This window comes from Phodopus roborovskii, unplaced genomic scaffold, assembly GCF_943737965.1.
Source record: "Phodopus roborovskii unplaced genomic scaffold, PHOROB, whole genome shotgun sequence".
In the NCBI taxonomy this organism is placed as follows: domain Eukaryota; kingdom Metazoa; phylum Chordata; class Mammalia; order Rodentia; family Cricetidae; genus Phodopus; species Phodopus roborovskii.
Window position 1 is genome coordinate 3,229,529 of NW_026126460.1, and position 14,575 is coordinate 3,244,103.

The following is a 14,575-nucleotide window of genomic DNA, read 5'->3' on the forward strand; positions in this document are numbered from 1 at the left end:
CTCCTTATGGAAATATAATGACTATTGGTAGAGACCATGCAGTAATTTTTTTGGGGAATGATTAGCAACAATTATCCCAAAAGTGAAAGAATCAAGTTCATAAAGAAAACAATTTGGATCCTTCCATGCATTATAAAAAAAACTCCTATCTCTGGAGTTCCTACATTCTACACTGATGCAAACAAATCTGGTAAGGCAGGATATAAAACAGAAAAATAAGTAAAGTAGTTTAAAGCCCTTACAATTCTGTACAAAAGGCAGAAATATATGCCATTCTCATGGTATTTATGGATTTTATAGAACCCCCCCAATATAGTTACTGACTCTCAATATGCAGAGAGAATGGTCATACACATTGAGACTGCAAAATTTATTCCAGATGATACAGAATTAACTTCACTGTTTATACAGTTAAAAGATACTATCAGAAATAGAACTCATTATATATATATATATCACACATCAGATCCCATCCGGGTCTGCCAGGTCCCCTAGCACAAGGCAATTATGAAATTGATCAGTTATTAATAAGAAGTGTGCTAGAAGCCTTGGAGTTTCATAAGAAACACCACATGAACAGCAAAGGTTTAAAAAAGGTGTTTTCTATCACTTGACAACAAGCTAAAGAAATTATAGGGAAATGTCCTATTTGCTCATTCTATAACCAAACTCCTTTACTACCAGGCAGTAACCCTAAAGGTATAAATAGGAATGAAATATGGCAAATGGATGTGTTTCACTTTGCAGAATTTGGAAAATTAAAATATGTGCACCTCACTATAGATACATTTTCAGGGTTTCAATGGGTCACTGCTCTGAGCTCTGAAAAGGCTGATTCTGTTATCACACACCTATTAGAGGTAATGGCCATTATGGGCATACCTGCACAAATAATAACTGACAATGCTCCGATGTTTCCAGCAAATTGTAACAGTTTTTTGAGTATTATAACATAAAACACATAATTGGTATACCACACAATCCTACAGGACAAGCAGTAATTGAGAGATCCAATCGTACTTTAAAGGAAATACTCCAAAAACAGGCAGGAGGAACCAAGGCACCCAAACACAGATTACATAATGCTTTATTAACACATTAAACTTTCTTAATGCTAATAAAAAAGGAAAAACAGCTGCAGAAAGACACTGGACAATAGAAAAAAAACTTCTGAACTAAATCAGCCAGTATACTTCAAGGATGTATTGACCTCAGTATGGAAACCAGGATATGTGTTACGTTGGGGTAGGGGTTTTGCATTTGTATCATCAGGATAAGAAAAGCTATGGATACCATCTAAGTTGATCAAGATCCGCGCTGAACAAGAGAAACATCTTAATGAAGAGAAATGACAAGTCATCCAACAAATTGCATCTTATGAGATGTGCAGAGACCTCTCAAAGGTAGGGCAAGTGTTCTGTTCTTGTCCTTACAGGAAAAGAGAACACCCATCTTCAAACAGTCAAGAGACACTGAACATGTAGGTACCTACAGTAGAGAAGACAACTCTCCAGAAAGAATCATTTAATGAAGAGGAATTATGGTAAAAATATTTAATTCTAGTAAACTATTTCTATACAGAAATCTATTTTTCTGTACTATCTTGGTGTCAGAAGTTTACTATCTAGTATTCCTCTAGTCCCAATTCATGTAAACCAATGCTGGCTTTGTAGTTGGATTTGGCTTTCCTTCTCTAAATTCAAGAGTGTTGTTAAGATTAAATTCACAGTTTCCACCTTATATCAAAAAGCCATTTGGTGTAAGGCAGAAGAAAACAAAATCTGGAGACTCATTTGCTTATATGCAATTTTTCTCTCTGAAATCCTAATTTTCTCATGCACATTTTAATGCTTATTGTTGCCTTTCCCTATATGCATACCTTAAAACTTGAAAATTTTACTTTTGATATTGATGTTTAAGTTTTTCACAAGGAATAATAACAATTCCTAACAGTAATCTTAGAACTCTCTGGAAAAAAGATGGGGCCCCACTTCGTCATTTCCACTTGACTCAACCTGATGCATCTGGACTACAAACATCACCCTAAAAACCCCAAAAACAGTTTGAGACTGTTTTGCTCAAAACAACTCCTGACTAGCTAGCTGTAATGGTGCACCTTCTTATTACATCCTGCCAGAATTTTAGACAGAACTCCAGTCAAGCATTTCCTGCCACACACTGACTAGCTACATATGTCACAGCCAGTCCTGTTGAAATTTTGTTGCTAAAAATTTTCTTCCTACAGGATCCCATGGAGCAATCATCGTCCCAGTTCAGCAGGAAGTAATCTTAAGACAACAACACCCCCTTTCCCTACTCTTGGCATTTAGGGATAATATTCATCGTCTTAGGGTTGGGCATGAAGGTAATGCTTAGACTCAGGTATCTGTTTTAGACAGGGATAGGGTATGGTTGGGAAAGGTGTGGTTTAGACGGGATATGGGTAGATTAGCTTATCTTCTTGTGAATTATTTTAGTAATAGTGAGATATTAGTATTATACAGCTTACATTGTTATAGATTCTTATATGTGGTAACATATATAAAATTAAGTTTATTCCCTACCCAGAATTGTATATAATTTGTATATTTTGTCATAATGTAAAAATCTCTCCAGTTATGATGTTTTTGTACAATATCCTTACCATATTCTATGTATGTATACTTTTACTTATGTTCAAGACATTTTTTATATTAATACAATTTAGGATATTTTTATCATGCTGCATTTTATAGTTCTACCTCTGGTCTAGACATTTCTACTTTACCTCTGCTTTAGGGATTTACATGCATATATATGTACATAGTTATATTGCTTAGGTATTTGTCCCTGCTTTGCTCAGGGAAGTTTCAATCAGTGTTATAGCTAAATTCCTGAGTATTACAGATTATCTACACCCATGTTTCCTATACATATGAGATTATTCAGACATAGATGCTAAATCTTCAAACACTTTATAGACCTGAAGAACATGGCATTTAAATGTTTTAATATTAGTACTCCATTAACATGAGACACTATTGCTCCTGACAGCACCATGCACCTTCTGGAGTTGCTCCTTCTGGAGTCCATCCTTGATTTAGATATGGCCTCTTGGGCAAAGAACTGATCCCACTTCGACCACTGATTTGGACATGCAGTCCTATGTGATTGCAGGAGACAAACATAGAAGACTGCTGAACTCTGCCAAGTCGGGGTAAGACAGCCCTTTTACCTCCCTGCTTTTGTTGTGGTCTGTCAGGTATTCTAGGCCTTAGCCAAAACTGGCTGTACCAACATTGCTGTGAGACCTTGGGTGACTGTCCAGGTAGCATGCTGTTTCTGTCCTTGCTGCGCCATTTGGAAGTTGCCCATCTGCACTTCCTGCCTACACTAGTATTGTTATTTTCCTTCTCAGGTCTTTGATGAGGTTGAAGATTAAATTATCACAACTATTATTCTCTTCCTAGTTATATATATTAGGTACTAGACTTCAGCTTTCCAGCTTAGGACATCTCTATTGTAAACCCTGTTTTGACTTCACCCTAGGACTAGATAGCTAGGTCTTGAGTTTGCATGTTCTCGATTTTCCTTTTCTTAGAGCACACTTGATATTCACTGTTTTGTATATAGTTTTTGTATCAAGCCCAAATCTTTTCTTTAGACTAAAAGGGGAATTGTAGTGAGATTTTCACTTTGTCTGCACCTGTGGCATAGACCACGCCCATTGGGGTGGTGACAGGGCCGGATGTTACCTGGGGGAACTAAGTCTGAGGAGAGGGCTTGGAGAACTCTCTTGCTTGCAGCACGAGGACAGAAGAGCATCCGGAGGCATCCTTGGGACCAGGAACCTGCTGGTTTTCATCTGCCTATGTTGTGAGTTATTTTTCCTTGAATAAACATCTGTTCAGCCTATTTGTTTCTCTTGATCCTTATTAAACACCAATACATTATCCCTACTAATGACAAAAATGCCAATCAAAACAACTCTGAGATTTTATCTTACCTCAGTATGGCAAGGAACAACAAAATGACCTATAACAGATGCTGGAAGGGATATGAGAAAAAGGGAATCCTTGTTCACTGTTGGTGGGATTGCGACGTCATGCAGCTACTATAGAAATCAGTGTGAAGAATTCTCAAAAAGCTAAAAATAAATCTATCATATGACTCAGCTATAACCATTCACTGTCTTATGTCCAAAGGACTCAACATCCTACTTCACAGATAACTTGCTCAGTCATGTTCAGTGCTACTCTCTTCACCATAGCTAGGAAGAGGAAACAATCTAAATGGCCTTCAGCTGACAAGTGCATAATGAAAATGTGGCACTATAAGAGCTTATGTAATACAAGATCTAGTTATATGGATAGCTTTGATAGTAGAAAAGATAAAAATGTCTATGACTACAGGAATATAAGGATGATAGTATAGCAAAAATAGAATATTATATTAAAATAAGTGAACAAATATATAAGGGTTAAAATAGTTTTGCTAATTTTAATTTTATGTGTATTGTTGTTTTGCCATGGATGTTGGGTCCCCTGGAATTGGAATTTCAGACTGCTATGAAATGTAGGTACTGGGAATTGAACCCTGATCCTCTGGAAGAGCAATCACTGAGCCATCTCTCTAGCCTCTAAGGGTTAAAACAGTATTATCAACAAGGGTCAATAGTTTAATCTTCAAAAATATAATATTTAAGTTAAAATCCAAATTATACAGTGTTTAAAAACTACCCAAGGAGTTCCCTATATTAGTGAAACATGTATTTGTAATAAGAATATACAGAATGAAGAAGACACTTTGAAGAACAGATAAAAGATATGGAAATAAGGAAACTACCTTAATTTATCATATTTTATTTCCTCTTTCAAAAGAACTAAAATTAATAGGAAAAGTATTAATATTTGTTAAAACTGGGTAGTAGGGATGGAGCTATAGTTATATTTATCTGTGCTTTAATGTTTCAGGATCAGGGCCAGTGAGATGACTTAATGGATAAAGGATCCCAATATTGTGGAAGAAGAGAATCAACTCTTGCAAATTGTACTCTGACCTCCACATTCATTGGTTGACACAGACAGTAAATGAGGGAAAGTAAAAAAATTCATCAACTATATAATAATAAAAATGAATCTTAAAAAAATATTTGGTAGAAACTCTTGTAAAACGAAAATTACTTACAGGCCAAGATGGTGGGACAGAAGTTACTTCTGGAGTATGAAAATAAGCAACACCATTATGGTAAGTATAAGGATATCCAGTTGAAGTGGTCAGATACATTGTTCCAGCAGCAGGCATTATACTGGAACCTAAAGCAAAGGATAAAATATAAAAATGGAAGTGTTTCATTTAATTTTATAAACATGTAGTTTATGAAAACATTCCATAAGATTTCTTCATAGTACATTAAAACTAAAATATTTAAAGTTCTATGTATTAAAATATCTCTGAACAATCCATTTTAAACTTAATATCTCAGATTATATGGATTAAGCATTAAACAAGGTAAATATTAAAAATCCTCCAATTCAGTTTAATGAAACAATTTAATTATTAGTAACTATTATTTTTAGAAATATAAATTATGTAGAGAACCTGAAAACTGCAGACCCTATAGTAGAGTTCCTGAGATCTTGACTGGACCTATTTATAAAAGTTCAAACATGATGGAGATAGTGAAGTTGGAGAAGATTCTATTTTCCTACAGGCACCTGGATCCATTTTACTAATTCCTTGGGTTTATTATCAGCAGCATTTATTCATGTTATGACTCTCTTTTATCTCTACTTTCCTTTTGGCTGTAATTTCTGTCATTGTAACTATACTCTTTAATGCAGCTAGTTTAGGATCTCCTCCTGTCTTTTTAGTTCAGGATTTACAATACACACACACACACACACACACACACACACACACACACACACACACACACACACACACACACAATCTCTCATATTGCATATTGTCATTGAGACTTTATACATAAAGGCCAGGGAAGCATAATCATGATGACCCGGGGCTTGAGTTTGGATACCTAGCATCCATATACAAAGCCATTTATGGCAATATACATCTGTAACCCTAGTCCTGAGGGGTGGGTGGGGAAGGAATGGGGACAGGCAGATGGCCAGAGCTTTCTGGATGGCCAGTCTAGCCAATCAGTGAGTACCAGGTTTAGTGAGACACGTTTATCTCAAAAAATGAGATGGAGAGCAATAGGAGGGATATTCTAGTTCAACTTCTAATATCCACACACACAATCATCTGTGTGTACACATGCAAATATAAACACACACATGCTATGTAGACAGTGTGTATATCTTATGACCTAAATTACACTATTTGCCCACTGACTACTTGGTAGAATATTATTTATAGGTGTGTGACTTTTGTTATGTTGCATTTGTTTAACTCTGTGAAGCTATGTTACTGTGGCTGTCTAAAACACCAGTGGTCCTAATAAATAGCTGTATGGTCATTAGCGAGGCAGGAGCAAGGACAGGTGAGACTAGCAGAGAGAAAGAATAAATAGGAGAAATGAGAAAGGGGAGGAGTAAGAGAACAAAGAAATGAGGACATCAATAGCCAGCCGCCCAGCAAGAAGGAAAATAAGACACATGAAAGAAAGATAAAAGGTAAACAGGATAATTTAAGATAAAAAAGCTGGCTAACAACAAGCCCAGCTAAGGCCAGGCATTCATAAATAATAAGACTCCATGTGTGATTTGTGAATGCTGGGTGGCAGACCCCCTCAAAAAAAGCCAAAAAGTAAAATGCTAAACCAACCAACCATATCCCCTCCCATTATGCCAGTACTTCTTAAACTTCAACATACATTAGATTTGCCTAGTTTAATTAATATCAACTCTAGAAACCCATCTCCAGAGACTTTAATTTAGTAAGCCTAAAATAAGGACTATAAATTTGCATTTTGAGCTCACATTTGAACTGATACTTTCTGCTTAAATAGCACTGTTTTGGCTTTTATGATTTTGTAGTGTTTGATCTAGTATCACTACTATTTAGTTTTAATTCACACACATAAATGTAAATAATTAATGCATATGTGTGTATGGAGGTCAGTTCTCACTCTCTTTCATGTGCACTTTAGGGATTGACAGTCAAACTAGGTGGTAAGTGCTATTTTGTTAGCTCCATTGTTAGTGGTTTTTAAAAACCACTTTTGAGAATATCATTTTCTAATTGTATCCCTTTGATATCCTTCAGTTGTCTTATTGCTCTGGCTAAAACTTCAATTTCTATACTGGAATAGGTATGGAAAAAGTGACATCCTTGTCTTCTTCCTAACTTTTTTTTGAGTTTCGCTCTGTTTTGGTTGATGTTGGCTGTGGGCTTGCTATAAATTGCCTTTGTATGTTGAGGTATGTTCCTTATATCACAAGTTTCTTCAGAATTTTTATCATGAAGGGATGTTGGATTTTGTCAAGGGCATTTTCTGCACCTAATGAGATGATCATGTGGTTTTGTTTTTCAGTCTATTTATATGGTAGATTGCATTTACTGATTCACATATATTGTATATGAATACATATCCTGTATCTCTGGGATGAAGGCTACTTTATCATGGTGGATAGTCTTTTTGATGTGTTCTTGAATTCAGTTTACAAGTACTTCATTGAGAATTTTTTTATATCTATGTTCATAAGCGATGTTGGTCTGTAATTGTTTTGTTGTTGTTGTTTTAGGTATCAGGGTAATTGTGGCCTTGGAAAAAGAATTGGGATATGTTCCTTCAGTTTCTACTTTGTGGAATAATTTAAGGACTAGTTATTCTTTGAAGGTCTGGTAGCATTATGCACTACATCCATCTGACTCTGGCCTTGTCTGTTTTTGGTTGGGAGATTTTAAATTACTGCTTTGATTTTACTAGGGACTATGGTTCTGTCTAAAAGCTTTATTTCCTCTTGTTTTAATTTTGGTAGGTTATCTACATAAAGAAATACATCTGATGAAATAAATGAACATTTATTAGTATATATGGCTAAATCTTATATACAATTCAAGAAGTTTATAGTTCATCTGTTAAGTAAGTCAATAAATTTTTAGTGCATATTATAAAATAACATTGAGCTAGGAATGGTATAAAGGAAAAAAAATTGAAAAACTAGACAGGACATGTTCACCATTGAAGTTTGGTTCTGATACATGAGATAGTCATTACATAATTACATGATTAATTAGCTAGTTAAATAAATAACTTTTGAGGTTTAAAAGTTTTAAAATTATGTGTATAATCTCTGTGCGGATATGTGCACCAGTGCAGTTTTCATGAAAGCTAGAGGCGTTCGGTCTTTCTGGAGCTTGAGCTACAAACAGTCATCTGATGTAATGCTGAGAATCAAGCTCATGTTCTCAGGGAGAGTTCTGCTCTTAACTGCAGAGCCATCTCTCTAGTGTCCTTAATAACAGTTTTGACAAATATACGAAAAACTAGTATAGAGCAGAATATTAGGTAGAATATGGTACTATGTTGGACATTTACATTACTTTACACGCAGATACATAAAATTAATCTTCTTCTTCCATCTATGGAGCATCTGTGAAGAATGGTATCTATGCTGGGTTTCAAAAAAAGAATGAGATGTCAGAGTACTCGAGGCAAAGGAAAGAGTAGTACATACAGTCTTGAGAAGTATGGCATGGTCTGTGATTGAGAAGGCTTTTGGTACTGGCACAAAAAGAAAGAGGATGAATAGTTAAAAATAAGCTGTGAATAAGATGATGTAGGCTGATGTTTGCTTTTTAAATATTGTTTTGGTTGTTTTATGAGTGATTAAGCAGCAGCAGCAGGCTGCATATAGAAGGAGCCATTAGGAGAGTTACCCAGTAATGAAAGCAAGTAGATGACTTTTGGGAATAAAAGGCTGGTAATGAAGCAAAAAAGAAATTTGAGAAAAACCAAGATATGAATCTCTTATAATTGCAGTACTTATTACTTATTATTAATTTTTATTTGCAGAGAAATTTAGAGTCTAGAAGTCTTGGAATTTACCATTTGGGCAAATTAATCCTGTACGTGTCACATTAGAATATGGGGTGTTATATCTGGAGACAAGGTATAGGCTAAACATGGTGATCTTCTCACATAGGCAGATTAATTCAAATAATTTTTATTTTTTTTGGAAAAGTTTATCTTCAAATAAGCAAACAATTCATACTAAGAAACAACGAAAACTGTTCATGGAAGTTGTACATAAAGTAATATTTCTAAGAAAATATGGAATTCCAGTGTACAATGGATTAACATCCACAACTGGCCAAAGTCAGCCTTGTCTATTACTAAGAGTATTTCAGCAGAAATGGCAAATAGTTATTTCATTATTCAGGTCTTCTTTAATAGACCATATTTCTGAGCACTCATAGATGCAGCTAAATGGTTTTAAAATGACTTTCCCTTCCTAAGGTGGATATGTGTATTATAAAAACAGAGCTAGCACTACCCAAGTTGCTATTTCATGAAAAAATGAAAAACTATAACTTTGGTTCTTTTGCTCAATACTTCTGAATGAACTATTTGAATATTTGAAAACAACCAGTGAGACAATGGGCCAAAGAACTGTTGATACATTTATTACAGTTGAACTCTTTTTTTAAAAAATTATTTATTTATTAGTATACATTGTTACTCTTGCATGTATCCCTGCAGGCCAGGAGAGGGCACCCGATTTCATTACAGATGGTTGTGGGCCACCACTTGGGTGCTGGGGATTGAACTCAGGACCTCTGGAAGAACAGCCAGTGCTCTTAACCTCTGAGCCATCTCTCCAGTCCCTACAGTTGAACTCTTACAACAAACAATATCCCAAAAATAATTAGAATTCCGATATACTTGAACAATCCATTTCTGTTTCTCCTCTCTGTGTGTCTGAATATTTATGAACTTGCATATAGAGACCAAAGGTGATGCCAAGTACCTTCTTCAATCACTTTCCATTTTATTTTTAGAGACAGGGTCTTTCACAAACATGGAGCTCACTGATTTGCTGGTCAGCAAGCTCCCTGGATCTTTTGGTATGTCTCCTCAGCAATTTTGGCAGACATTGCCATTCCCTGCTTTTTACATGGATTTTAAGGGATCCAATTAAAGTCCTCATTCTTGTGGCAAGCACTTTCCTGACAAAGACAACTTTGCATCTCACAATACATTTTTATAACTACATTAATAAATTCTGAGTTAAAGTATTTGTTAACTGCTGTCAACAGAACACTTCAAATTAATACACTTTATAAATTTGTTGACAGTGATATAACAGCCTAATGTTTTATCATCCCAATAGACATATGATTTGGCTAAGGAAAAATAAAATTAGTAACAATTTTATGCAAATTTTTTCTTTAATAAACAAAATTACAGAGGTGCTTAATATAAGTTGAAAGTAGAAAAAAAGAGTCAAAGGATTACCAAAATTTGATGAAGGCATCCACACAGGTTATCTAATCCCAAAGATTTAGTGATTGTCTTCTCTGATAATTAGAACACATGTCGTTTGATTAAAAAACTTCATGCAGTCTCTTTTTTTGTGTTTAGTTCTGTACTTTGGTTAATTTAAAATACTATAATAATCTAAACTGTTTTAATTATAATTATAAATTTCTTTAACTATTTTAAGTGATACTTTCATTATAAAAATTTCCTTTGAATGTATATCCAAGGGTGAAATATCTGGGTCTTTACTGCTATTCTATTTATAACAGCAAGGAAATGGAATCTTCTTAGAAGTTCATCAACAGATGACTGGATAATGAAAATGTGGATATATATATACACAAAAAATTTTATTTAGCTGTAAAGAAAAAGGAAATTATGAAAATTTCAGGAAAAGGAATGAATCTGGAAAGTACTACACTAAGTAAGATAAACCAGACAAATAACACTTGTCCTCTCTCATATGCTTATCCCAGCTTTAAATGTTTTGTGTGTGTGTGTGTGTCTGTGTGTCTAGGTCATATAAACAAAAAGAGGTCTGTGAGAAGGGAAAATGAGGTGCTGAGAGTTGAGGAACAGGAACCCATGATATTACAATAGATAAAAAACTACTTGGGGTGAAGGATGGATAGAGGACAGGGAGATACTGGAGAAACAGGGTTCAGATACAATACAATACAAATAATGTTTGAAAAAGCTATCATATAGAGCAGCGCTTCTTAACCTTCCTAATGCTGTGACCCTTTAATACAGTTACTCATATTGTGGTGACCCCCAAACATACAATTATTTTTGTTGTTACTTCATAACCAATTTTGCTACTGTTATGAATTGTAATATAAATATCTGATATGCAGGATATTTAATATGAGACATGTGAAAGGTCATTAACAGATTAAGAACCACTGACATACAGAGTTAAAATCTAAAATATATAAAGAACAACAACAAAAAAACTGGACACCAAGAAAACACCCAACTAAAATATGCAGTACAGAACTAAATAGAGTACTCAATAGAGGAATCTCAAATGGCTGAGAAACACCTAAAGAAACATTTAACATCTTTAGTTATCGGAGAAATACAAATCAAAATGACTTTGAGATTTCATTCTACAGACATAAGAATGGCTAAAATGAATAAATGATAGCTCATGCTGTGAGGTTGCGGAATAACAGTCATCCACTGCTCCTGGGAGTGCAGACTTGTACAAGAAATCAGTGTGGTGATTCCTCAGAAAGCTGGGATAGATCCATCTCAAGATCCATGTATCACTCTTGGTCATATATTCAAAGGGCTCTATATCCTACTACAAAGACAACTGTTCATCCATGTTCACTGACTTTCTATTCGTAATAGCCACAAATTGGAAACAGCCTAGTTGTTCACCAACAGATGAATGGATGAAGAGAATGCAGTGCAATTACACAATGGGATATTATCTATCTGTTAAAAAAAATCATGAAGTTTGCAGGTAAATGGATGGAGCTAGAAGGAAAAAATCATCCTGAGTGATGTAACCCAAACCCCAAAAGCCATAGTATGTATTTTCTTGCATGTGGATGTCAGCTTTTAAAACTTTAAATTGGCACACTACAATGTGTTTAATCATGGAATAAGAGATGAGGGGAGGAAAGGAGCATTCTCTAGGAAGACAGAATAGTTATGGAGAGATGGGGTTATGAGGAGAGACTGAAATGGGAAGATTAAAAGAAGAGGGGGAAGGAAGAATGGGGAAAGGAAGAGAAAATGGGAGAGGGACAATTAATATTAAGGACCATTTGAGGGGTCATATGGAAGTCTACTATGGTAGAATCTTCTTAAAATATATACAAGAAATCAAACTGAAGTCACCAAATAATATGAGAAGTGGTGATTATTTTCCAACTAGAGATCTCTAGCGACTAAGTAATAAAAGCCTACAGGCCCAGGAATGGGTTACATCTAACCAAAGGGGTACTGATGGAAACCTTCAAACAACCCAGGCTATTGCCAAGACTATTGGTTACTCTCCACAAATTTATGGTAAGGTCCTATTGTTTAAATATCTTATTAAACACTCAAAAGTTGAGCTGGTGCCTAAGTAGAGCCTTTACCCCTACTGACTAGTGTTTGTGGTACTGGCAAGTACTCAGCCTGTTAACCCATCTACAAACCTTGCAATCTACAACAGTTAACTGCCTGCAGGATACACTGGTGCAACGGTAGTACAAATGTGAGAGTAACCAAGTACTACCAGACTGGACTGAAGGCCCACTCCACCAGAGGGAAATATGCCTGACACTGCTGGGGTGGTGACTAGATAGGCCACAAACCTAGGGAAAAACCAAATACTACTGTTCTGCTAAAGAAGCACAGCAATAAACTGACTCCTGATGACATTCTCCTGTACCTGTAGGTCAGTGCCTTGCTCAGTCATCATCAGAGAAGTGATCATTTCTACTGCAGGAGATGGGAACTAACATGAAGACCCACAACAAGTCAATGTACAGACAGTGACAGACTTTGGAAACACTCTTGGAACATCTTAAATGGGATGTCATCATCAACTCCCTGTCCCCTGCCATCTGGGGTCATGGAGCTATGAAGAGGAAGAGGCGAAAGATTCAGGTGGGATGAACTGACACCAAGGAAACAGTGTTAGACACAATAGGACTGACCCACATGTGAGTTACAGAGACAGTGGTATGCACAGGGCCTGCACAGGTTCAAGCCAGATGGGGTCCCAGCATTAAGGTGAGGAAGTGGACATGAACTCCCATCCTTAGCCAAGAAGCTATCAGCAGCTTACACTGCTTATAAAGGAAAACTTTGTTTTCTCCAATGGCATTTCCCTGGGTATATAAACCACACTAAGGAGTAGGCCCCATGCCCAGTAGTAGATAGCCAACACAAAATGAATTCGATGGTTTTGTAGATGTTTTTTGGCCTCATATTTCTCCATCCGAGCATTTCTTTTAAAAATCTTACTTATCTTTTACTTGTATATTGTAGATTTTGTGTCTGCAGTAATAGGTTTTGATTCTGTGTGTGTTTGTGTGTTTTTGTGCTTTTTCATTTCTTTTTATTTACCTGTTTGTTTTCTAAAGAGAGAGAGAAAGAAATAAGGGATGAAGTTGGGTGGGTGGTGAGGATTGGGGGAGAGGGTAAACCATAATCAGAATATACTGTATGAATTTTCAATAAAAAAGTATTTGTGCTAATTAAAAATAGTTATTTTTCCTTTAAACTGTAGTTATACAGACTGTACTTAATATTGTTCATGTATGTTTCCCCTATACCTCAAACTAAGTTATTTTAATTTGTTAAAAAATAATATGACTACCAACTTTGCTAACAACTATTACACAAGGAAACAGGATATTTTAATAAAAGGTCTATAATAGTCTAATATTTCATAAAAGGACCATACAAATATTAAAAATACATTAGTTCTTAATACATACGAGGAATCCCTACTTGTTGTTTTCTTATTGCTGGACCAATGTTCAGTTTCTTATCCTTATAATTAAGTTTTTCAGCCTAAAATAAAGGAAAAATCCCATTATCATGATTTGTAAAATTATTTGACACCATGATTTGTAAACTTTGATACATTATTTATAATATCAGTGAAGAAAAACCAGTATGAAACTAGCAGACATTGTGTGACAATTTTTAATTCTTCTTCTTCTTTTAAATGCAAGGTCTTATGAATCCCAGGTTGTGCTAAAATCTGATATATTATCAGACAACTTTGAACTTCTGATCCTTTTGCCTCTACCTCTCAAGTGCTGTGATTACAAGCATATGCCACATTGCCTGGTTTATGTAGTATTGGGAATCAAGTATGCTACCTACTGAGCTACATGCCCAGTCTCAACAGATGGTCTGGGTTCAAGTAACTGTCTTTATTTGGGTTCTACTGCTGTGAATCTAAGTGATGTAGTAATCATCATCATTAGTTACTGATTAGGTATTTGAAATTCAGGTTTTCTCTAAAATTTATTTGTAATTTCCAACCACTATTTCTAGTTATTTCAAGGTTATTTGTGGCCATGTACAGAAAATATGAACAGTCCAACACAAAAGAACCCAGCTAAGATCAAAGTGATGTTTTTTTCTTGTTCTAGCTATCCAATTATAATGAAATATCCTTTTTAG

General features: G+C 35.3%; 1 protein-coding gene across 3 annotated transcripts in view; it reads right to left on the reverse strand.

Annotated features, from left to right (window-relative positions):
• Boll (boule homolog, RNA binding protein) overlaps positions 1-14,575 on the reverse strand; it is a 101,392-nt gene that overhangs the window by 62,130 nt on the left and 24,687 nt on the right. For all 3 annotated transcript variants that reach the window (XR_007834873.1, XM_051190224.1, XM_051190225.1), the window contains exons 5-6: positions 13,879-13,954; positions 5,167-5,294 (exon numbers count right to left, since the gene is read on the reverse strand). Coding sequence is in view for 2 of the 3 variants with exons in the window: in XM_051190224.1 (XP_051046181.1) it covers positions 5,167-5,294; positions 13,879-13,954 (204 nt within the window). In the remaining variant the exon portion in view is untranslated. The remainder of the gene's footprint in view (positions 1-5,166; positions 5,295-13,878; positions 13,955-14,575) is intronic.